Genomic DNA, 25,704 nt, shown 5'->3' with positions numbered 1-25,704 from the left:
ATAAAACATACTAAAATTATTAAAATATTAAATTTTACTAAGCTTTTATCTAGGAACTATTAAAAATTAAGAAATTAATAAAAATCAGTAGTTGACAAATTAAAAATTCAAGTGCGTTGAATTATATTTAAAATAATTAATATTAATAAGACAATTAAAAATAATTTTTTTGAAGCTAAATGTATAATTTTGTTAAAATGAAAAAAGAAAAGGGGAAAAGTTCTTTTTGCAACCTTGGCAACTACACAAAGTTCGTCAATATTTTTCTCATCCACAAGTCGATCTTCAATTAGTTCAAAAAGACGATTTTCATTCATTGATGAAATGAAATATGTAGCCAAGTTTCTTTGCTCTTGTGGTCTTTCAAAAGACAGGTTTTTTACCTGTTAAGAGCTCTACAAGAACCACTCCAAAGCTATAAACATCACTTTTCTCTGTCAATTGACTTGTGTGGAAATATTCCGGGTCCAAATATCCCAATGTCCCTTGAACCAATGTGGTTATTTGAGATTGATCCGTAGGAAGTAACTTGGAAACTCCAAAATCAGAAATTTTTGCAATATATTTTTCATCTAATAATATATTTGTGGATTTGATGTCCCTATGAATAATTGGTATAGAGACTTTGGAGTGAAGATAGGCAAGTGCGCTAGCAGTTTCTGTTGCAATCCTCAATCGATCTTCCCACGAAAGCAAAATGCCATTGTTTTGATGAATATGGTGAAAAAGGGTTCCATTGGAGATATATTCATAAACCAACAAAGGTACTTCAGTCTCTAAACAACACCCCAAGAGTTTTACCACGTTGCGGTGATTAATTTGAGTTAAAATGACAACCTCATTTATGAATTGCTCCATTTGACTAGCATCCATTATTCTAGACATTTTAATGGCAACAGCTTGATGATTAGGTAAAATGCCTTTGTAAACCGTACCTTGTCCACCTTGGCCTATGACGCACTCTTCATTATAATTATTGGTTGCCAACTTTAACTCTTCGGTTGAGAAGATTTTTAAGAGATTTGAACCTCCATTAGATAATTGTTGTTGTAAAAGGAAGCCACCATTTTGCTCAAAGTATTTCTCTTTCAATCTCATGAGCTTTCTTTTCCTTATGATCAAGTACAGCCAAGAAATACAGATGAGTAACAAGAAGATGCCAAAGCTTATACCTGCATAGAGAATATATATCAATCATTAGTTAATGACAGAATAACCACTCTTATATATGTTGTAATTTTCTCAAGGAACAACATCTCATAAGTTGACTAATAAAATGACCTTTTTTATGAAAAGAAAAACTAATCCATTGTTCTTGGGTTTTTGTGTTTAGCTTCTGGGGTGGGGTGATTGTTTTATGGCTGCAGTGTTATCCTCTATAGGAGGAGTGCTAGCATCGTAAGGGCCCCAGCCCTATGCAACCTCAGCGATGTTGGGGAAATGGTATAACACCCTGTTCTGAAAGAGATTGAATCCCATCTCAAAGGAATGCACAATAAAGTTGTCGATCGCATACTAGTACTCCTTCAAGCCCTTGAACTGAGCAACAACCTCCTCACCTACACCTAAATAAGCACCTAACCAGTACAAGTCGTAAGCTCGGAAAAGAAGAGTTTGATAGATAAAGAATTGAAGCGACAAAACAATTGGTGTTGTCCCCGCAAGCATAGTCGGTGCTGGTCACTTGTTGGATAATCTATATGCCTTCGGAATTCTGGTCTCGGAGCGGTATGTTTTCTCCCCCATATCACATTCGACAGCAGCCCAGTAGGAGAAAGTTAATTCGCCATCTAGTGATATGTTCAACACAATTTTGTCACTATACTCATATCTGTCAGGGCCATACATCATCAGTTGCGGATGGTCAGTGGCTGTATTGCACAACAACTTGAATTCATCTCTATAACAGCTTGGATCATCTCCAACGAGGCCAAACGGGTACGGAATGCTGACATTTCCGCATTTGCTTTGACAACCTAGCTTTGTCTCTGGAGATGTTGGAATGACTGTTGCAATTGTCATCATCACAAGTTGTTATGAGACAAGGTAAAGTAACACGGTTAAAGCCAAGGTTTTTAAAACCGAACCGGTCAGGGGTTCGGTTACCGGTTCGAATGGTCCGAGGCCGGTTCATTCTGATAAAAATAATTTTAAAAATTAAAGAAATTGGAAAATGGTCAAAATCGTTCGAATGGTTTAAACAATTAATTGGCCAGTTCAATGGTTTGCTGACTTAAATCAACGGTTTTAGAGAAAAAAGCGGTCTTGGGGGAAAACAGAGCCAGTCAGGTCAGGTGACCAGTTCCCGGTTTTTTCATTCCGGCCGTTCAATCCAATCCGGTATTGAAAACCATAGTTAAAGCATATTTCTGTTTTCTTTCCAGTTTAAAAAAGATTTTTTATATAATTTTGAAAAGGATTTAATACTGATCATATGTGAGTTCAAATCAGCACCCCACAACGTCTCACAGCACATCCTGCCGTGTATTGGGAATATCTCTCAATACTAATACCAGGAATGATCATATCATCATCGGGAGATGTTTCTAATACACAGTGGAGATGTGGTGTAGAACGTTGTGGGGGGGCAGTGTTGTGTTATGGGGGGGTTGATTGTCTCGTCTTATGTTGAGCCTTTTTATATGTGCAGCCTTTTATCTCTTGAAGTTATTTCCGGAAGACCTCTCAACTATCTAATCAATTTCACGGTTTGGTTTTAGGTTTGCATTTGGCGATACTCAGTTGCTTATGGCTATGGTTTCTATGTAATTGTAAAATATAGTTGAGTTAGGGTGATAGATAACTGTATGGCGATACTCAGTTGCATGGGCCTAGTCTAATTCCCATACTTGGTTTAGACTCTCCATACTTTTATAGATTAAGGCAAGGCCTTCGTTCCCTTTCTGAAGCAATGTGAGACTTGGAACTGTCAATCACTATTAAATGTTGTTCTAAATCCTACATTCCTTGAAAAGGAAATGGAGGCTTACCTCTGACGACAACTCTCTCTCACATTTGAGTTGACTCGTGTGTTGACATGTGGCATATGTATATGACAAAATTTGTATATTTTAAGTAAAATATTTGACATCTAATATGAAATGCAATATATTTTCATATATAACATATAAAATATAGTAAAAATTTATGGAATATTTATACTATTAAGTATGTCATTTATTGTATATCTATACTATCTTCCTTTCTCATTCCCCTTTCCCGCCTCCTCCTTAACTCTCTCTCTCTGTTCATTATCCCTCCCTATCCTTTACATTAAGTCACATCACTAAGGAGCCTCACTTTTATTAGAACCCACTTTCCAATTACCTAAAATATCTCTCTCCTAAAGCCTCTTCCTAGTTAATTTTATTAGTCCCCACTTCCCAATTACCTAAAATATCTCTCCCTTAAAGTCTTTTCTCAATTACTTTTATTAGTCCCCACTTCCTAGAGCTAGTTGAGGAACGACCAGTCCACAAAGAGTCGAAAGCTCCTAAGATTGGTAACTAAGCATACCTGAGATGAGACCTCGGAAGACACTTCAACCAAGCAAGCCGAAGACAAAAGATCTCAACCACTCCCAACCTCGACCATGGTAAGACCAAGGCCTGCACCTTAAAAAGAAAGAGAAAAAGGGTAGCACACAAGCTTAGGACCAAAAAGCATACTTCCATTCAGGAAAAGAAGAAAAAGAATGGACAACATTGCAGCAACAAAAGTGGAGTAAAACAAGACATGAACTCAGACTAGTATCAACAGCAGTAACCAACAGGCACTTCAATCCATGGCAGGGCAGTCGGCCTCTTCATTCTCCTCAGGCATGTCCATGGCTGTAGTGTTATCCTCTATAGGAGGAGTGGTATCATCGTAAGGGCCCCAGTCCTATGCAACCTCAGCGATGTCGGGGAAATGGCGTAACACCCTGTCCCGAAAGAGATTGAATCCCATCTCAAAGGAATGCACAACAAAGTTGTCCATCGCATACTAGTACTCCTTCGAGCACTTGAACTGAGCAACAACCTCCTCACCTACACCTAAATAAGCACCTCACCAGTACAAGTTGTAAGCTCGGAAAAGAAGAGTTTGATAGATAAAGAATTGAATTGACGAAACAAACCGGCCTCCTCGCTCATTAGTCTGGCATGGATCAACATCGAGAAAGACATGTAGCACATCATGTCAATCTCCTCAATCACGCCTATCGCTGCCCTCTACTCCTCAGTAAGCTAGGCCAACGCAAGCTGCAACGCCTTAGTCCTCGGCTCTTGGAGCACAGCCAGGAGAGGCGAACCTCTAGGACAACGCACAAAGAAGAACCTCTCCTTCCAGTGCTTTATAGAGGATGAGGTCCTGACCAACACCTTGATGTGCTGCCTCACCGAGAAGTAGTGGTACCCCTACTGGTGGTTTTTCAGTTGAAGGAAGTAGGAAACCATACCCATGGTAAGCTCAACATCAAGGACAAAATAGTAGGAGATGAGGCCAATCAAGAATCTAAAGGAGTTCGACATCAAATGCGCTGGTAGCACTCGGTACCAATCAAACACCCCGACTATTCCCTCATGCAACGGGAACCTTAGCCCAGACTCTAAACTCTTCTCGTACACATAAAGCTCGTCCGACCAAGCATGTGTGGGCCCCTTACCAGCCTTTGGACACTTGAGCTCATACTCCTCAAGAATGTAGTACAAAGCTCGAATCCAAGCCATATCCCAAAGGTTCAAACATAATGGGGTGGTCCCAAATCGACAACCCCTCTGCATAGAAAGCTTGACCTCAATAGATGACGGCCCCACCTTAGCCTCCTCGGCTTAGTAAACCTTTCAAAATCTAACCCCCTGAAGTCTTTGGCCTCAGCCCCCTGGCCCTCAACCTCAGGAGTATCAAGCTCAGTAGCCTCGGTGTAAGACCCCGACTCGGACTTAGAAGAGGAAGCACTATACTTAGAAGACAAATTAGAGGAAGAGGAAGAGGAAAAGGAACAAAAGGATGAGGAAGACATCCTACCTAGCAATAAGAACGGAAGGCCGCAGAATTGAAGCAAACACCGAGCACCAAAGACTACTCGTCGAGCTCTTCAAGTGACTTCTTTTGCAAATGACGAAGGAGAAATGCTCTTCCCCCCATTTAAGGGTTCTTAACAGTCCAGCTCAAGACAAGATCAATGGCAAAGATCAAATGCTGCTTTGATAAGATTGGGAAATGAATAAGAATTTATGCCCTTTGCACACATAAAGCTTCAAGAAGTGAAACAATGCCTCTAACAACCTTTTGCAGAGAAGGGATCTGCATTGAACCAACTGATCCGACCCAGAAAACCGGCCCAACCTCGAGTCTTGCATCCCAAATTGAGTGCTCAACTGAATTTCGACTTCAACTTTCTCAATTGAAGACCGAAGAACTCTAGCATGCCACGTCGAGGCCGAGCACTTCACTCATCGACTTCAGAAATGGGGGAGTGGTGTTTGTATTCTGAATTTTGATTTTAAGTTCCTCAACCAAAGACTAAAGAACTCTTCCTTGCCACACTGAGGCCGAACACTTTACTCCTCGACTTTGGAACGGGGGGGGTGGCATTTGTATTCTAAATTTTGACTTCAAGTTCTATAGCCGAAGACCTAAGAACTCTTCCACGTCACCCCCGCGGCCAAGCATTTAATCCTCGACTTCAGTGGTTAACCTCATCCCGATAACCCTAAGAGCCTCATTTGACCAGGACACGAATCTTAGACTATAAAAAGGTACCTCTTGCTTAGGGTAAAGGATCCAACTCTTAATTCCCATACCATTGCTCTGCTCGAACCAACAACACTCCCTAACTACCTGGCCTGACAGCCCACTGCTTTCTACTAACTTGAGTGTCAAAGTGTCTACCCGGGGATAACTCCTTGGACCTCTGATTCCTTTCTTGATTTTAGATCTTGGAGCATGACTTCATCCTTCTAAGTTGGCTCCACCCAGTTAGCAAGGATTATCTGACTACGATCTCGGTTCTTGCACCACCTAGGATCGAACGACATTATATATATATATATATATATTGTCTCTTCTTTGTTTTGTTTGGCAATACTTGTCAATTGTTGTAGTTCTCTATTCTTCATTTTAAATAACCATTTACATTTACTTTAGCATTGAGGTCTCACCCATGTAGACTCCATCTATTGAAATAAGAAAGTGGTGCATACCCCCTTCCCTCTCCTATCTGTGTTGTTGTAGTTCTAATACTCACAATTAGTCATTTCATCTCAAGGGTTTAGGCATAAGGTTAGAATAGTTCAAAAAAGTAGGGGCATTTTGGGATTTAAGTGAAAAAGATAAGGGAATTTTGGGGACTTTGAGCATAAAAAAATTCCTTATCAAAAGGGGAGTCCTAAGATTCCAAATCTTAGGTTGAGGTGTTTTTTTCGGATGAGGTCTAGTGGACACTAGTTTGAAGGAAGAATAATGCAGTCTCAACTAGCCAAGTAAATTAAAATGCTTGAAATGGAGTCATTTTAGTAAGAGGGGTAGATGGAGAGGTTTTTGAGTGAAATTTGGAAGGTCCATTTTATGGGGATTTTGAATCCAATAGTGGCATCAAATTCACCTAAAAGCATTTGGACGGTAAAGATTTGATGATAGATTTTCTTGAGAAAAAAGGGAACCCAGAATTTAAATCTTGGTTTAATTGAAGATTAAATGAGGGAATATTGAAGTGAAATTTGGTGGGTAGGCATTTCAAGAGTATCTGAAGACTAATGGTAATGGTTGATTAGTCAACAAATGTGTCTAGGTTGTACATCTACAGTTCATATATCTCTGAAGAGAGGGTCACAGGGGGTCTTTAAGCAATGTGTTGTTTAAATAAAATTTAAGGCTTTGGATAGGCTGAAAAGTTTGGTTTGAGGCTTGGTGTTAGACTTAAAGTAGCAACCATCTAATTTTCCATCCTAGTACCTTCGTTGAATGGCCTCTCTTTTATATACCCCTTGTCACACTAATCCCCTCATTGGTTACTTTTACCACCGCAGAACCTTTCTTGGAAATGCCTAAATTTTCCATGAAGAGAGGTGGATAAGGATGGAGATCAAAACTTAACTGTTGAGTATGTATTTTTTACAAAATGAAAAAATTAAATTTGTCTAAGTGGAAACTGTTAGAAAAAGGAAAAATTTATGATACAGAAAAGATATGATATAGAAAAAGTTTTGACCAATAAATAACACCTAATTAGCTATGATATAGAATCAGACGGTGTAATCAAGAGGAAGTCTAATTACTCCAATTGTACTAAATTTCTCTTACAGGGAATTGTTATAAATGACCACATACCTTTGCATCCATTGGAATTGTTATAAATGACAACATACCTTGGCATCCGTTGGAGAGATAAGGATTCCCATGATAACCTTCCATACAATGACAGATGTATCCACGATTGTTGGTAGAGTTGGAGCAGTCGGTGTTCTTCCCGCATGCATAGTTGATAGATGCCTTCTCACATGTCTTGCTCTTGGCAGCAATTGACCCGTCTACCACTACGTACCCAAAAATAATGCTGGTATATATTATTATTTGGATGGGTCAGGTCGGGTTTGGTGAACCTATTCCAACTAGTCAAATCGTGTTATTGCGCATAGGATCGGGTTTAGGTCGAACAAAACCCGTATAGAACCCGTTCCATGTGACACAAAACAGCAAGGCATTTATCATGCTACTTTCATAATTTTAATATTTGTATTTGAATTTTAAAGTAAAAGAAGATAAATTCTTTGAACTTAATACCATACCTCGGCATCCATCGTGTAGATAGGGATTCCCTTGATAACCTCGGCATCCATCGTAGGGAGTTCGAGCTCTTAGTAGGGAGGTCGGGCTCCTTTTAGGGACTTCGAGCTCTTAGTAGGGAGGTCGGGCTCCTTTTAGGGAGTTCGAGCTCTTAGTAGGGAGGTCGGGCTCCTTTTAGGGAGTTCGGGCCCCTTATAGGAAGTTCGGGCTCCTCTTAGGGAGTTGGTCTCCTCGAGGGGAGTTCGGTCTCCTCGAGGGGAGTTCGGACTACTGGTCTCTTCCCTTTAGTGTTTGCACCCTGGGTATGCTGCTGTAAGTGCTGAGGTACTTGTTTTTTGCCACATGGCGTGATTGCAAGGTCGGGCCAAATCTTCCTCATCATTTTCCATCCTAGTACCTTCTTAGAATGGCCTCTCTTTTATATACCCCTTGTCACACTAATCCCCTCATTGGTTACTTTTACCACCGCAGAACCTTTCTTGGAAATGCCTAAATTTTCCATGAAGAGAGGTGGATAAGGATGGAGATCAAAACTTACCTTTGCATCCATTGGAATTGTTATAAATGACAACATACCTTGGCATCCGTTGGAGAGATAAGGATTCCCATGATAACCTTCCATACAATGACAGATGTATCCACGATTGTTGGTAGAGTTGGAGCAGTCGGTGTTCTTCCCGCATGCATAGTTGATAGATGCCTTCTCACATGTCTTGCTCTTGGCAGCAATTGACCCGTCTACCACTACGTACCCAAAAATAATGCTGGTATATATTATTATTTGGATGGGTCAGGTCGGGTTTGGTGAACCTATTCCAACTAGTCAAGTCGTGTTATTGCGCATAGGATCGGGTTTAGGTCGAACAAAACCCGTATAGAACCCGTTCCATGTGACACAAAACAGCAAGGCATTTATCATGCTACTTAACTGTTGAGTATGTATTTTTTATAAAATGAAAAAATTAAATTTGTCTAAGTGGAAACTGTTAGAAAAAGGGAAAATCTATAATGCAGAAAAGATACCGTATTGAAAGAGTTTTGATCAATCAAAATCCATCCATGAATTTTAATAAATAATACCTAATTGGCTACCATATTTATGATTTCAGATTAAAAGTTTTTCAGATATCGACTACTGGCAGTTCAAACTGAATATATGGCCCCTCTATTTCGTAGGTGTAATCAAGAGGAAGTCTAATTCTTCCCGCATGCATAGTTGATAGATGCCTTCTCACATGTCTTGGTCATGGCAGCAATTGACCCGTCTACCCCTACGTACCCAAAAATAATGCTTTTCAATACTATTTTTCTTATTAGGAGATACAGAAAATTCAGATTGCTAATGCCACTTCAGGCTTCAGCCATGTTACAAAACAATATCGTGTTGTGTTAATAATAGTAGGGGACTATGGGATCTTGTTCGGGTAATTGTTATTAGCTTTCGGGTTAAGACTAACCTACAGGAATACGAGAGAATGCTGGTATATATATTATTATTTGGATGAGTCAGGTCGGGTTTGGTGAACCTATTCCAACTAGTCAAGTCGTGTTATTGCCCATAGGATCGGGTTTAGGTCGAACAAAACCCGTATAGAACCCGTTCCATGTGACAGAAAACAGCAAGGCATTTGTCATGCTACTTTCATATTTTTAATATTTGTATTTAAATTTTAAAGTAAAAGAAGATAAATTCTTTGAACTTAATACCATCCTAATCATGAAATTAGGAGACTTGCTAGGCACGAATGAATTGTTTCTTCTGCTATTAACAAAATTCTAAGATGTCTTCGCCTGGTCATGTGATCAGATGCTCGGACTAAACTTAGCACTGGTCATGCATTCGTTGTACATCAACCCCAAATTCAAGTTCGTAAAACAACTATAGCGTGTCTTCAAACCAGAAATAGCCTTGATGATCAAAGAGAAAGTCGAAGAACTCCTGAAACTAGGTTTGAGAAAGCCTATCATTCACCCACAATGGTTAGCGAATGTCATCCCAATCAAGAAGAAAAATGACCAGTTATGGTTAGTACCCAAATCCTAACACACTAGCTCATAACCATTAGTGAGGAACTAGTGCACTAACCTCCTTCCACTCTTACCTTAGGTGTTGTGCAGTCTTTAGGAGCCTAAACAAGTCTTGCCCTAAGGATGAATTTTCACTACGAAACATGGAAATTCTCATTGGTCCTACGATCGGAAACCAATTATTCTCTTTCCTGGATGCATATAGTGGCTATAATAAGATCTACATGGACCTTGTAAACACACCTCATACGACATTCTGAATGCCAATAGGGAACTTTTACTACAAGATGATGTTCTTCAATTCATGTACCAGAGAGCCATGACAAGTATATTCCATGATATGATACACAAAGAAATAGTGTTATAAAGATGACACCGTAGTTAAAGCAAAAGATCATTATGATGTATTAAGAAAGGTATTTATGCGATGTCGAGCCTTCAATGTAAGGCTTAATCCACTTAAGTGTGCATTCGAAGTGCAATAGGGAAAATTTTTGGAATATCAAGTTGACTACACTAGAATTCATCTAGATGAGAGTAAAGTAAAAGCAGTTCTAGACTTGCAGCCCTCGAGCATTGAGTCACAGTTAAAAACATTCTTAGGAAATGTCTCCTATCACAGGAGGTTCATCCCTGGTCTAGCACACATGACAATGCCTTTCCTTAAACTTACTAAGAAGTCCACGGAATACAGATGGTCAATACAGCACCAACATGCTTTCAACCAGCTAATGCAAACACTACCCAAAGCCCCAACCATTTCCCATCCGAATGGTGGTCGAGAATTCAGGATATACATAACATCTAACTTAGAAGCCATAGGCTGTTTGGTAGCCTAGGAGAATAACGAAAAAGTTGAGTGGCCCATCTATTATGCCAGTAGAACTTTGAAACCAACAAAGAACAACTACTTACACATGGAACAATAGTGTCTAGCATTAGTCTTTACTACATAAAAGTGTGATCCGATTAGGTACTTCATTGATAGATCCCCAATCTCTAGAAGATTGGTCGAATGGATGATGAAGCTGATTGAGTATAGTATTGAGTACACCCAAACTAGAGTGATAAAGTGTTAAGCAGTCGCAAACCTCCTTGTTGCTTTCCCTACTAGTGATGATTTCCCCATCTCCGAAGAGATACCCGAAGACCTCCCCCTCATCGTGGCAATAGAGAAGGCAGGATGGGTTCTAATATTCGATCACAATACTCTAGCCAATATTAAAATGCAGCAATCACAGAAATGCTTATTGATAAGAACACTCTTACTAATAAGCAAGGGCCTAAATGTAAGTACATGTTATCTATCCTCACTACAATTGTAATGAAGATACCAAATTGGAATCACAGAAACATCTAAGGTGACACACAAGCCAATGCGGATCCGCAATGGGTCCATAACTCGTCACAGACCTACGATTAGCTCGAAACCATCACAATCCTACAATGGACAAAAATACCATCAACTGAATTCAACTGTATTAGGACATCCAATAGGATCAAATAGGGACATGTCAGATTAGTTTTGATGCCGGCCACACTATGTCATTACAGGAGACCCATAAAGGGAAGCAACACACGTGTAGTATGAGAATTTCGGATGAAAGGAAACTTCGCCTTAGGAAGATCTCATAACACACGTGGCAAACCCCTAACAGTGTCCCTATGTTAGCCAACACCGAATCGAAGATCCCTTTTCCAAATAAGAGTCAAATCCTTTTTGGCTCCTTACTTTCAGGTCCCCGGGATCTCCCTTTATAAAAGGGGGTGTAGATCTTAATGAAGACATGACTCTCTATCAATAGGAACACATAACCAGACCTATTCCTATCCTCCCTTCACCTTTCAAGGAGATAACTACAATTAGCCTTACCACCACATCTACAAGGAGAAGCAAAAGAAAACTAGGAAAAAGAAGAGCCACCAACAACCTATGATAGTGCTGAATGGAAGTCCTAGTTACATTGTTTTTTCCAAAAAAAAGATGCTTCAATTCATGGTACAACTCCAAGCTATAAAGATGCCAGTCCAGCAATAGCGTGCGTAGAAGACAAGGGCAATCACATTCACGAGGTGTTACAAGCCATGTTAAACTTATAGAGGCATGTTCTCTTCAACCAAATGCATCTTGTTCTTTAGTGAGCTGGTTTGTTCAATGTTTTAAAAACTGACCTAGAGGCCAAACCGTTTTGCCTCCAAGTCATGGTTCACCGGTTCAACTGGCCGGGTCGAATGGTTCAAGCCATGCTACGTCATATACATATATATATGTGTGTGTGTGTGTGTGTGTGTGAGTGTACATATACGTTTATAAATGTATATATCTTATCAATAAATAATGTAAAAATATTTTAGATATGTTATATATATTTTTATATTTAATTTATGTTTCTCTAATTTAGTTTTAAAATTTTTATTTATAAAAGATGTTAAAAATTGAAATTTGAGGCCAAAAAAGTGTTTTTTCTTTTACAAAAATTGCGGGGCAAAGTGTGTATGACTCATTGGAGTGCAAAGTTATGGCCTCCAAAATTTTTTATACATTAAATATGCAACCCGTAACCAAGTGATCAGGTCGAATGGATTAGAGGTCAAATTGGCCAGATCAAATGATTCTTGACCAAATCAACAATTTTTGACTGTTTAATGGGTCTTGACTAAACCGAACCTAAAATCCTGACTGGGTGACAATTCGAATGATTTGACTGGCCGGGTCAATGATGGGTTGAAAACATTGGGTTTGTTGTTTCAGGGCCCGTTCCCAACCAAGTTCAACCCATTAGAGAGGAATTTGCTAACTCCAACAGATTACGGCAATTAGTACATCTATGTCAAACTCGGATAATAGTGGACCCTTGGCACTTCAATGAAGGTTTACATTTCTTTTAAGGGCAGGATCTACCTGAACCACCACTCCCCAGTCCCCACTATTAGAGATCCTCAAGCAATTTCACAATAGTACCTGTGAAGGCTACCCAAAAACGTTACAATGCATCAAGGAAACAATTGTACCACCACATCAGATCTAGGCCCATATCTCCATGAACTTTATGGGCTCGCTAGCTCACAATGAAATACTTCATTCATATAGTCGATTGAATTTCCAAATATGCCCATTTTCTACCGATAACAAATCTATATATAACCTATTCCAAAGCGCAACTATTTTTAAAATAAATATTCCCCCTACAAGCATGCAGGACTCAATTATCTGCAACTGAGATGTAACATTTACAAATAAATACTAATGCGTTTTCTTCAATCTCGGTAGTATATATAGATTTTAATTTCAGCTTGCGATGCACTAATGCCATGAATTAAATAATAAAAATAAGAATTATAAGAAGTATTATAAAATTTATTAAATACTTTAAAACTATAACATGCAATACATGTATACATTTCTACTCTTCCCAAACTGAGCATGAACAAAAAAACAGATATAACCTTAGCTAAAAACACTGGTACTGTTATTTGGATGGGTCAGGTCGGGTTTGTTAAACCTATTCCAAGTAGTCAAGTCGGGTTGGATTGCCTTCAGATCGGGTTTGGGTTGCAAAACCCATACATACAGAACTCGATCATTTGACATCCTTACAAGAGTAAACTGTAAGACATGAGCACATGGGCGATCCAAAGAATTCCCTTAGCAGATCAATGGTTTTGATTAGCGACTTCCGTACGTCAATAACAATAATGCATTTATTATCATTCAATTTTCATATTGAATATTTGTATTTAAATTTTAAAGTAAAAGAAGATAAATTCTTTGAACTTAATACCATACCTCGGCATCCATCGTGGAGATAGGGATTCCCTTGATAACCTGGCAGGCAATTGCAAAGATATCCAACGCCATTTGTGGAGTTAGTGCAATAGGTGTTGCTCCCGCAGGCATAATCAACAACTACATCTCTTTCTGCTCCCTCGCAACTCTGGTTTCGAATTGCCCAGTCCAGAATTATGGAAGTGTTGATCCCGACATTGACAAGGTGTTCCACATCGTTTCTCATCTCCCAGAGCTGTGATACTTGTGAGTCAAATAATGAATCCTGGTCGTCGGACAGAAGAACAGCCAACCCACATCTACTAATACTCCATGTGTATGCGAAGTCGTTATGGCTCCATATGAATGCATAAAAGTCATTAAGATCGTTTGGTATGGTTGTCTGGCAGCAACCATAGCCGGTGCAAGATGAACCAGCTGTCACTTTTGTATCGTTCAAGCACGATGATCGACATTCCACATAGAACACAGAGCCCTCGTAATCATACAATTTGCCATACATGTCGCAACCGACTGCCATGAATCTGTTTCTGGTATTGGAGAGTCTGTATGTGTTTGGAAAAGAATAATTAATGCCATAACTGTCACCCGTGTTACATATTACGCTTCCCAGAATGGAAGTCGTTAGTTGATGAGCATCAAGTGATATATGGAGAATGGTATGGTCCTCTCCCTTATAATCGCCATAAAACGTCAATTTTGGAGGAAGGACAGCAGTGTCGCAGAATAACTTGAAGTCATCATTTTTGAAACAGGTTGGATCATCTCCCACTAGGCCAAACGGGTACGGGATGCTAACATTCCCACATTTGCTTTGGCAGCCAGGCCTTGTATCCGACGATATCACTAATGCTGTCATCATCATTATGAGACGAGGTGATGAAGAAAATAGTAAATACACTTTCCAATCTAATTTCTTGCTTTCATAACTTTATGTGGAGCATATTCAACATAGAAGCAATAAGACATGAATTTTGATAAAAAAGACATGATTGGTTTTGATAAATACATTTTCCAATCTAATTTCTTGTCTAAGTTGAGTTTTGATCAACCAAAATCCATGCATGAATTTTGATAAATAAAACATGATTGGTTACCACGTTTTTGATACAAATTGATTGATCAGAAGTTTTCTCGATAGAATGTCTTTTTTTTTTGTGACAAAAAAAATATTGAAAATAAAAAAAGAAGGATATACATTAGGGTTAAAGGGTGGGGGAGAGGATCTCCCTCCACCCTGAACTTCTTGAAAGGGAGCCTCCATCCGATAAGACCCAAAAGAAAACGAGACAAGAAACACAACACCACCCTTCAAAAGGAATAAAAAAAGTAAATAAGTAATTATTCAAACACTTGTTTTTATGATAAGCACTCCCAACACATGGCCGAACTTTGACCAATTAATCAATACTACTCTGAGAAGTTTGATGAATACCAGCTGATTAATTTAATTGGTTAACACTTACGATATCCAGAGGATATCAAGAAACAGAAAATTCAAACGGTACCGAAACCGTTGAATGATGAGAAAATGGGCAATCCAGACAAATCCTACTTGCCCGATCAACGATATTGACGACACCAAGAGTTCTCCTATGACAATATTGAAACGCAATTAAGGCACTATTATAAGACCCGATTACACATGTTTTTGTTTAAGCTCAGTTTGGAAGGAGTAGAAATGCAAATATGAAGAAAATACAAGGTTTTGCACTCAACATATTTGTATTTATACTCCTTCCGAACTGAGCCTTAAATGAAAAGCAAGAGAATAATTAGAAATTGAATTCATACCTTGGCATCCATCCGGGAGGTAAGGATTTCCATTGTAACCTTGCAAACAGTGACAAAGATATCCAGAGCCATTTGTGGAATTGGAGCAGTATGTGTTTCTCCCGCAGGCAGAATTGTTCATTCCTCGTGCTTCCTCGCAAGACTTATTGTTGTTTCGAACAGATATCTCGTCAATCAGTGTGTTAAGAGTTATTGGTCTCCCAAGGTCTAAATATGGGCATTTACAGCCCTCAGATTTGCCCAAGTGGGGACAGGAGCAGTTCTTGTGCAATGTATTAAAGAAGTTGCAACTCCAATCCCTCTCAATGCCAGCAGCCACCAATGAAACAAATCTTGATGGGCCAAATAAATGACGTGCGCCTATATTTGATCATGACCATGTTCCTGGTCATACAACCCTTACATCCATCTCATCTATCCTCCCACGTTTTTCTTCTTCCTCACATGACATGAATACCATCATCTATTTCATTTTCTTTATTTAAAAAATGAAAGGCAAGGCCCAAGGACTTTGCTTAGGTAAAGGTGGGTGGGTGGTGTTCGGATCTCCTACCCACGCACGCCTTACTAGTCACTACTGGGCATTGAGAAATAGATGTTCCCAATGCATGCACAGCTGTAGTGTCTTGTAGTTGTGGGTAGGAGATCTGGGTTGGGGTTGGGGGTGGAGGGGGACCATGAATCTTTGGACCGAACTGCCACTGTGCAGTGTGCATTTTGATACAATATTACCTTTTTACTTGCTCGCTAGGGAGAGATTCAACACAGCAGGACTGAAAAGCCCTCATCCAATAAAACTGATGCAACGCTAGTACGCTACCCTACTATTACTGCACAGGGACAGGGACAGGGACAGGGACATGGATGTAGAATAACTCTCTATCTTCCTGTTCCTTGAGATTTTCTAATGACAAAAAGCTTTGGACCTTTTTCCAGGCTCAGCCTGATACCGACTGCTCCAGCTCCCGAGTCCTGCCCGCCAAAACGATATGTTGAAGTTAAAAAAGATGTCAAAGCTTGATATAAATTGGGTTTGGTTGGTGAGGACGTACGAGTATGAGGAGGGCTATCTGATTACCTCACTCTCAACTTAACGTGCATTATCATTATGAGATCAACTTCATAATCTGGTCAAGTAATGCAAGAAAAGAACTATCCCAAACTGAACTGAATTCATAAGCCAAAGGTGGGCTTTTCTAGTTTTCTCCCCTTCAAAGCCTCCTGTCTTTTGGGCTACAACATCCCCTCTCTGTCTTGTACCACAACTACATGGGAGTGCTTGCCTGTTTAAGTTTCAAAATGGTTCTTTCTCAATTGTCATGGCTGAGTAGGACTCCAACCCCAAGAGATCGAGTCTTGCGCCGAATCACCCGCCTTCATGTGATGCAGTCTGTCTCTGCTGAGAGCTGTGGTGGGGCTTAATTATCCTTGACTCCTTGTTGACATAATTAATAGTACTGTTAGGTTTATATGCACATCACTCATTCACCTTTTTTTCTCTACCAAATGAGATATGAAGATGAAGTTGAAATTTTCATCCTTATTCTTATTTTACCAACAAAATCCAAACTTTTGATTTTACAAATGCTTGCCTGGTCACTGTCACCATTACCGCTAGAAATCAGATTTGCTCTTCAAACCAACCTCACAGTACATCACATCTGCATTGGGAACATCTTTCCATGAATAACAATTTCGAGTATGGGAGGTGTTCTCAATGCAGGGCTCAAAGCACTGTGAAGATGATGTGAGGCATGCTTTGTGAGTAGCAAATCCAGATTTTTGTAGTTGCCCCTCTTCCCACCTCACCCCCAACAAACTATAAAGTTTAAGGTAACATTAATTAATTAATATAAACAAAGTGAAAAACACGTGTCAAAATAGGATTTTTTAAGTTAGACTTGCTGCCAAAATGTGAGCACTGAGGTCTAGACATAAGAGCCCCCCCCCGCCCGTGCAAGATGTTGCCGGGTTCATTGCTCAGGAGGGGCCGGGTGGGGCGGAGGGGACCACATTAAAATACATAAATGGGTCGCGGTCATCCCATCGTGGCCTACGAGGAGCGGACCCCACACCAACCAAGCAAAGAGAGAGAGGGAGAGGAGCCTCCTTCACGAGACAGACAGCGTGCGCGGGCCCCACCACCACCACCACCACCTACACCTTCACCACCTTCACCTTCATCTTGGATGGATGGGTACGACTTTGCCTATTGTTGAATCTTGACCCATATACACATACACACTCTATCCCATACAACTGCATGTGGGGGCCCGCCACTCTACCAAAGGCCCAAGTGTGGGGCGGACCTGAGTCTGACCGCCTAAATTTAACTCTAGTTACCGTGTTTGGATGGGGACCAAAATACTATTGAGTGGGAGGGTTGGCAAGTTGCCCTTGCCCCCCTCCCTCCACTTGTGCCACACCCAATCAGATTTGACTGACACGTAGTGAGGGTCCTCCAGCTGCTGTTTAATCCGTATTCCACAACAACTTGCTCGGTGTATGTAATGTAACAGCCTTACAGGGTAGTACCCAACGAATAAACTATAAAATAATAATAAAGTATGGAAAATACAAATAGTATGAAATAAATACATAAAGCCATCTTTTATCTCATTTCTCAATTCTCATCCACGCGTGCGCATCTTAGCAACTACTAACTTTTAGCAGCTATCATGGCTTATTGTGAGAAAATAATCACTTATTTCTATTTTATTTGTTGATTGTTTTATATTTATAAAAAAAATAAAAGACTGTTTACTTTTTTATTATAAATTAACAAATGAAATGGGAGTCAACGTGGAAAGGCGTGAAATAAGGCAAGTCAAACAATTTGGGGTGAGTTGATCAATTTACGGTGATGATGTGGAACACCCTCTAGTGAGTCGATCGGGGACGGGGACCATCTATTTTGTAGGTCCCTTTCTCCAATTAATTGACGGTGTGAGGTGAGATGACTGAGATCCGATTATCAGTATGTTATTCAGGTAGGACCTATAGTATGGTACAATAACGAGAGCGGGGGTCACACCGAAAGAGCGGTTCGGAATCTGGTGCAACTACATCCACAAGCACAACGATCTGCATTGACAGCAAAGCACCATGGAAGTGGGTCCCGCTCTCTGCATCTCCCCCTTTAGGTAGGGTGGGACCTCAGCATCGAAACCTCTTTTTGCTTGCCTTTTGTTTAAACAAGCCAAGAGGAGTAGAGGACCGGAGCCTAGGAGAGGGAGAGAGAGAGAGAGAGAGAGGTAAAAGTGTAAATTACTCTTCAAGCCTTTTGCTGTACAAGTGTGTGAAATGAAGAGTAAGAGAAATGTTTTCTTAAAGAAAAGAAAAAGAAAAAAGAGCACTGACCTGATTTTAATTTACTGTGGATGCATCTCGCTGCATTTGCCACCGTCCAGTTCAGGTTGTAGAAAGCTGGGATACTTGTTTAATGGTAAACGCTATGAATCTGTATTTGAAAATCAGCGATACCCTTGGGTATCGTGGTCTGGCAGCATCCAAATCCACTGCATGGTAAGCCCATAATCACTTTGGTATCGTTCAAGCATTTTGAGGTGCAACCCACGTAGAACTCTTTGCCATTGTAGTCATACAAAGTACCAGATGTGTCGCAACCGACGATGGTCAATCTGTTTCTGGTATCCGAGACCCTAAATGCATTTGAAAATTTAACCTTAGGGTCGTCATGCCCCTCCCAATTGTTGAAAGGGTTGGTGCCCATGTAGCATTTGGCAGCTCCAAGAACAGAGGTCGTCAGTTGGCCTTGCAGAGATATGTTCAAAACGGGCAAATTGTCGTGGAACGACAATTGAGTTTCACCGGTGGTGTTGCATATCAAATGAAAATCTTCGTTCAAGAAACACTTTGGATCATCACCGATGCCAAACGGGTAGGGTATGCTGAGGTTTCCACATTTCTCCGGACAGCCGGGCCTTGTCAGAGACGTTAATGTCGACGACCCTGTTGTTGCTGCGTTCATCGTGACCAACCGTAGTAGGATGAGATGAACAGAACGCTGTTGTACCTGGAAATGGAATCATCGTGACCCATGCCACTATAAATATAAGTACGACTGATCAAAGCTTACTACGCTGAGCCGTTTAATCCCAAGTCAATCAAGTCAATGAACTATCGATATTTTTCAAGTCAATGAACTGTCGATATTTGAATGTAAATTTTGACTTATCTTTATTTTAAATTTTAGCTTATTTTGTTTGATTGCAGTATAAATGAAGTAAATTAAGACATAAAACAGGATAAAGTAAAATTCAAGACAAAATTAAATAAAAATATACATTTTTTACATTTGCACTCTCATGCATTTATACTAGTGTAATGCCTGCTGATGTACAATATGGATAGTTTTTTTTTTCAAGTATATCTTGATAGATAGATTTGCTCAAACCCTTAAATAACTGAAGCAGATCAACTAATTTCTACAGATAATTGAAGATTTACAGGAGGTGATTGCAGTGGGCAAGAAATTATTTTAACGGATTAATTATCTTAGGTCTGATATATTTGAGACTTGAAGAAAGCCAGCTACCTACAAGAAACAATAAAGTGAAGTGCTTTGAAATGGGAGACCGGATCTGACTTCACAGGCGTCTCACAAGCTGAAATGCATTGAAAACATTTTTGTCGTACTTGACCGCCGGCTTATGTCTAAGGCGGTCCTACAAAATTGCCGCCTTAGACCTCGACCGCCGGCGTAGGTTTAAATGATCGCTGCCATGCTCAAACGGTTGTCTAGCGAAGCTGCCGGTCAATAAGACTGCCGACTTAGAAATTTTTTTAATAGTCGTTTACCATATTTTGGTTTATACCTTTCGTACTATATTTTGTATTGCTTTATGAGTCCTGCTTAATGCAAATCCCATCCATCAAAACTTAAATTTATATAAAAATGCAATTTGAAACAATATCTATTAAATGGAAGATTAATTATTATAATATCTAAAATTTATTCAAATACAAAATGCAATTGTTCAAATACAAAAATAAAAAAAAATCAAATTCTCAAATAATGTGGTGCATCTCTGAATGCATGTTCATTTTTAAATTGAACAAGCTCTCCCCTTCACTGTCTCTACAGAAGCTCTAAGTCTTTCAGCGTATCTACAGAAACTCTAAGTATTTCAGCTTCTGCGGTTGAAGCTTGCATCCATCTCTGCAATTTTAGACTCAGCTACCAAAACCTAATAAAACAGATTCACCATAAGTTAGGTCAGCTCATAATTCGGATATTGCTACATTTATTTGAAGAATCCATATTTGCTGCTGAGACTACAATATGGAAGATAAGAAGCATATGAATAAATGAATAAATGAATTCAGATCTGCTACAGAACATAATTTCCTCTTCCCCTTCCCCAAGCACCTGCTCATTTTAGACAAAACAGAACATAAACCAGCTGCTAACATCTCCCAATGTCCCCTTCTAACTGTCAAAGCTAATAAACTAATTGAATTCTTCTCTCGGACTGTTTTAAACAGAGATTAGTGATTGTCCCAGCAAATAATCCAGTGACCATACCCACTCATAATTATCTTGAACACTTTCTGTTTTATTAATGGACTTGACAGTGTTTCAAGCATGTTTCTATTCATATACTTCAATTTTGGTTACTGGAAAAAGTGTTATGATATATTTAATTAATATACCTGTCAATCCGAGAGAAGATATTTTTGGATGACATAATCACCATAGGTGTATCTCTTTGAAGGTCGAAGGTTCCTGCATAGAGAGATTAAGGAAACAAGTAATTACTGAATTCAGTATTTTTCAAATTAATCCGTTGAAATTCTATAAGAATATATATGAATTGAATCTAATTAACCTTGATTTTTGATGGAGAACGATTTGACCCGACCCCTCAAGACGATGACACGTAGACCTGACTCATTACAAGCAACAACTCAGCACTACAGCCTAACTGTGACTAAGTAGTGAGCCCGCAGAACAGCTCGCTACGTTATAGTACACTAAAGGGGGAGCTTGCTGCAACGCGAGCTCGAGGTCCCTCGAGCTACCTAAAGGGAATATTCCACGACTATCCCCAGCTTGCGAGCTAGGGTAACCAGCTCGCTCCTACACTTAGACAGAAGAACTGCCCCAAAGGCAATCTTGGCCACCTCGAAGTATCCCTAGGAGCTCGCTACAGAGTAGCTCGCGACTAAACGACGCTACGCCCTCAGGAAGCTTCTATCTGATAAGACCGTACCCATCAAACTGCGCCACGTCTCTAGACTGGCGACGTAGTCCCTGACCTTTTGACAGTCTGCACCCACGACTCTCGACAGATGGTGGCCTGTCCCTTCGGGACGTGTCGCTCATCCGAGTGAGTAGTACCCTGCAATGATCACCTGCGCAGCCCTGGCAGGTAACGGCTACGACAGAACTCCAGTGGCGGTTATACCCATTTTTACAAGAACGCCCGTATTTAAGAATCCCCTGACCGAAGGGGAAGAGGTATCTTGAACCAACTCAAAACTTTCATTGAGCTAGCGCGGCCTGCACTCTTAGCTTTTCATTGCAATCTTCACCTCTCTCACAAGCATTCTAACTTAAGCATCGGAGTATTCCCACCGGGTAAGCCCCCAAGAATCCTTCGCTGTCTTCTTCTCAGGTACCGCCCGTCGCCAGCATGAAGCCAGTTGTTCACCAGTTAGGAGTGTCCGTATCGCGTGGCATCATTTGGTGTTGTCTGTGGGAAACGCTTCAAAAAGCCTTCCTTCAATCTTGCTTTCAGAAAAAACCTCAACACCCATGGCTTCTTCCAGTAACACCGGACGTAGCGCGGAGATGAACATCGCCGGGGAACAACTTCAGGTTCCCGTGGTGTGCATTGGGCAGTTCACTATCCCCCTTTCTGCTGATGGAATCCCCAGCCTCAACGTGCCACAGACAGCGACACCCGTGAACGTCCCTCTTCCTTTCTCAATCGGGACAACTTTCACTAAACCTTCTATCGTCCCTCTAGCAACTAATTAGAGCCAGTTCGACGACTTGGTGCAGCAAATGCTGCACCAAGTCTCCTAGTACCATTACCAGTAGCAGTTCCCTCAACTGCCTCAGGCTCAGCAACCCCTCCCTCCTCGGCACCCGGCCTCGCAGCAAGCTAGGCCTCGCCGTCAGAATGAGCATTCTCCTCCTCGGGGAGAGACTTCTCAGACTCAGAACCCTCTTAAGAGTCAAGTCTCCTCCCATGGCCGAAAGGAGAGACCAGCTACCCCGGCCTCACCGCAAGTAGTCAAAGTGGGAGGGTCCCAACCTACCAGGCCTCCATTAACCCAGCTTTCGGAGTTCGTACCCACTTATCGAGAACCGGTTCGAGGTCCTGACCACAGATTCTAGGCAAGACCCCTCCATCCGTAGCCATCCTCAGCAGTCCGAGCTCATCGAACTCGGCAATACTGAAGCTAGCAGTACCAATGCCGAGCCGAGCAAGAGATAGTAGAGACACTGCTGAGCTCGCCGGACTGCCTCTAGTGACCAACCCGAGCTCAGAGGTAAAGAAGAAGTGAATTCAGGTGAAGTAAAAGCTACTCCCCTCCTTTCTGTCCTGTCCCCCCTATCTCCCGAACTCCTTGCTGTCCCGATGCCCAAGGACTTCAAGCTCCCCCTTCTGGACAAGTATGACAGGTCGTTCGACACAAATGATCATGTTGATGCTTTTCAATCTCAGATGCACCTGGCCAGGGCCAGTGAATCTTGTACGTGTGTGGCTTTCTCCATTACCTTCAAGGGGGTGGCCTGCACGTGGAACCGAAATCTAGCACCCAGATCGATAAGGAGCTGGGCGTAGTTCGTGCAAGCTTTTACTTTTCACTTTGTCACCAGCAAGCGGTGTCTGTGAACCGAGGAAAACCATTTGGCATAGTTTAGAAAGAGGGAGAATCCATCTGGGGTTATATCAAGCGGTTCAATGACACGTGCATTCAGATACCATGCCTAGACCCCGCGGTGCGACTTGCAGCGGCCAAAAAGGGCATGACGCACAAGGAGTTCAAATGGCACATGGTTGTCAACTAGCCAGCGACCATAACTGAGTTCCTCAAGCTTGTCGACAGATTCATAGCAACAGAGGAGATCGGCCAGAAGGGCAAAGGGGTGCCCAAGAAGAGAAAGAGGGAAGACGAACCCTCAAATCAAGGGGACTGCAGGAAGAAGAAGGACTTAGCTCGGGGGGCAAAATCGGGTCAACCGTTCCGAGCTCCTACAGCAAATCAGACTGATTACACTCCATTGAACGCGAAGCAGACTGAGATCCTGATGGCAATCAAAGACGCCCCGTACGTGAAGTGGCTGCCCCGTCTAAGAGGGAACCCCAATGAAAGAAATAAAAATTTGTATTGTAACTTTCACAAAGATCACGGTCATAGTACCAAAAATTATAAAAACCTCCGCGATGAGATAGAGGAGCTCATCCGTTGTGGGTATTTGAGGAATTTTGTACATAGTAATAATAAAGCAGGTCGGGAAGGGGAGCATGGTAAGGATGCCCCCGAGTCCAACAGCAGGCCGGCAGAGCAGTCATAGAGGCAGCCCCTGGAAGAGAGGCCAATTCGGGGGACTATACATGTGATAGTTGGAGGCTTGATTGTCGCGGGCTGCACTTCAACAGCAGCTCGAACATTAGCTCGCGAAGCCGCCAGGGAAGAACAAAATCCTCCGAAGCGGCCGAAGACAGGAGACCCAATCCTCTTCACAGAGGACGATGCGCATGGGGTCCACTACCCACACGATGAAGCACTCATCATAAAGATGAGGATCAATGATTTCGAAGTCAAGCGCGTCCTTGTCGACTCAGGTAGCTCAGCCGACCTCCTCTTCAAAGCCGCGTTCGACAAGCTCCAATTGCAGGGAAGCGACCTGAAGCCCGCGAGCATTCCCTTGGTAGGCTTCAGTGGAGAAGAAGTCAGGCCCTTGGGGAGAGTAACAGTACCTATGGAGGTCGGCACATGGCCCAGCATAGTAAGGCTCAACCACGACTTCTTGGTGGTTGCGACTCCCTCCCCTTATAATGCCATAATAGGTTGGCCGATCACCCACGCCCTATGGGCGGTGGTCTCCACTTGTTATTTGGCAATGAAGTTCCCTACAGACTTCGGAGTGGGGGTAGCGCGAGGTGACCAACTTGAGTCTCGCAAATGCTATGCTGCCGCCCTCAAAGGGAAGACCAAGGTTGCCGATGACCTCAAACTGGAGCGACCCAGGGGACAAGGTGAGGAACGAGCTATGCCTACGGAAGAAATAGTGGCTGTCCCGACCTCAGTGGAGGACCCAGCTCGCACGCTTCTGATCGGCGCTTCAATCTAGAAGCCCTTGCGATCCCAACTATTAGGCCCATTAGACAGAATAAACGCAACTTAGCCCCAGAGCGGTGGAAGGAAGTTGATGAAGAGGTCAGGAAGCTCCTCGCGGCCAATTTCATAAGGGAAGTCCATTACTCGAGCTGGGTGGCCAACCCCGTTCTGGTAAAAAAGGCCAACGGTAAGTGGATGAACTGAGCTTGCCCAAATGACTGCTTCCCACTCCCCAAGATCGACCGTCTAATGGATGCGACCTCAGGGAATGAGTTGCTGAGTTTCTTAGACTTCTACTCGGGCTATAACTAGATTAGGATGGACCCAACAGATGGAGAAAAAATTTCCTATACAACCGAGCTTGGCCTGTATTACTACAAGGTCATTCCCTTCGGGCTAAAGAATGCTAGGGCGACCTTTCAGAGACTTGTAAATAGGGTATTTGAGCCATTGATCGGCCAAAAAATAGAATGCTATGTACACGACATGGTCGTCAAGACCCGATTTTCAAGTGATTTAATACAAGACTTCCATTCAGTTTTCGAAATTCTGCATAGATTTAATATGAAATTGAACCCAAATAAATGTATCTTTGGTGTTACCTCGGGTAAGTTCCTAGGGTACATTGTTAACCAGTGCGGCATCGTGGCTAACCCAGATAAAATAAAAGCCATCCTAGACATGAAACCACCCCGAAAGGTGAAGGAGATTCAGATACTTAATGGCCAAATAGCTGCTCTGAGCCGCTTCTTGTCCAAATCGGTAGATCGCTGCCTACCTTTCTTTAAGGAAATTAAGAGCAAAGGGTTTGAATGGACCTGAGATTACCAGCTCGCGTTTGACGAGCTCAAAAAATACCTCGCCGACATACCAGTCTTAACCTGGCCCGAAGAGGGTGATGTTTTAGAGATGTACCTCTCGGCAAGTGACGAAGTGGTCAGCTTGGTACTAATAAAAGAAGTAGATCGAGTCCAACGACCTATCTACTATGTTAGTAAAGTTTTGCA

At 41.5% G+C, this 25,704-nt stretch overlaps 1 protein-coding gene across 7 annotated transcripts; it reads right to left on the bottom strand.

The window, feature by feature from the left end:
- Nucleotides 1-325: 325 nt before the first annotated feature.
- LOC148791569 (wall-associated receptor kinase 2-like) lies at nucleotides 326-15,939 on the bottom strand. 7 transcript variants are annotated; one of them, XR_016076793.1, is made up of 4 exons: nucleotides 15,377-15,931; nucleotides 13,583-14,434; nucleotides 3,517-8,511; nucleotides 682-1,172 (listed from the first exon to the last, which is right to left on the bottom strand). XR_016076793.1 is itself a non-coding variant. In XM_088889087.1 (4 exons), exons 1-4 carry the CDS (start codon nucleotides 15,495-15,497, stop codon nucleotides 8,186-8,188), a joined length of 1,212 nt encoding a protein of 403 aa, XP_088745213.1. In that variant the 5' UTR covers nucleotides 15,498-15,930; the 3' UTR covers nucleotides 682-8,185. The 7 variants fall into 7 exon arrangements, 4 of the variants coding, with proteins under 4 accessions (XP_088745210.1, XP_088745213.1, XP_088745211.1 ...); XR_016076794.1 differs by having other exon boundaries at nucleotides 7,350-8,511; XR_016076792.1 differs by having other exon boundaries at nucleotides 682-7,517; nucleotides 7,770-8,511.
- Nucleotides 15,940-25,704: the final 9,765 nt, after the last annotated feature.

The sequence above is a fragment of the Nelumbo nucifera genome, chromosome 5, assembly GCF_055504915.1.
Source record: "Nelumbo nucifera cultivar China Antique chromosome 5, China Antique-T2T, whole genome shotgun sequence".
In the NCBI taxonomy this organism is placed as follows: domain Eukaryota; kingdom Viridiplantae; phylum Streptophyta; class Magnoliopsida; order Proteales; family Nelumbonaceae; genus Nelumbo; species Nelumbo nucifera.
This window is presented reverse-complemented; position numbering and strand designations above follow the sequence as displayed.

Bases quoted from the DNA above. Each gene is read 5' to 3' on its own strand.
- LOC148791569 (XM_088889084.1), bottom strand. From the start codon at position 15,497: ATGAACAATTCTGCCTGCGGGAGAAACACATACTGCTCCAATTCCACA. The intron at 14,435-15,376 runs GTATGAATTCAA...TGATGATGACAG, and splicing joins CCTCCCGGATGGATGCCAAG to CATTAGTGATATCGTCGGAT. The intron at 1,173-13,582 runs GTATGGTATTAA...TTCTCTATGCAG, and splicing joins TCTCCACGATGGATGCCGAG to GTATAAGCTTTGGCATCTTC.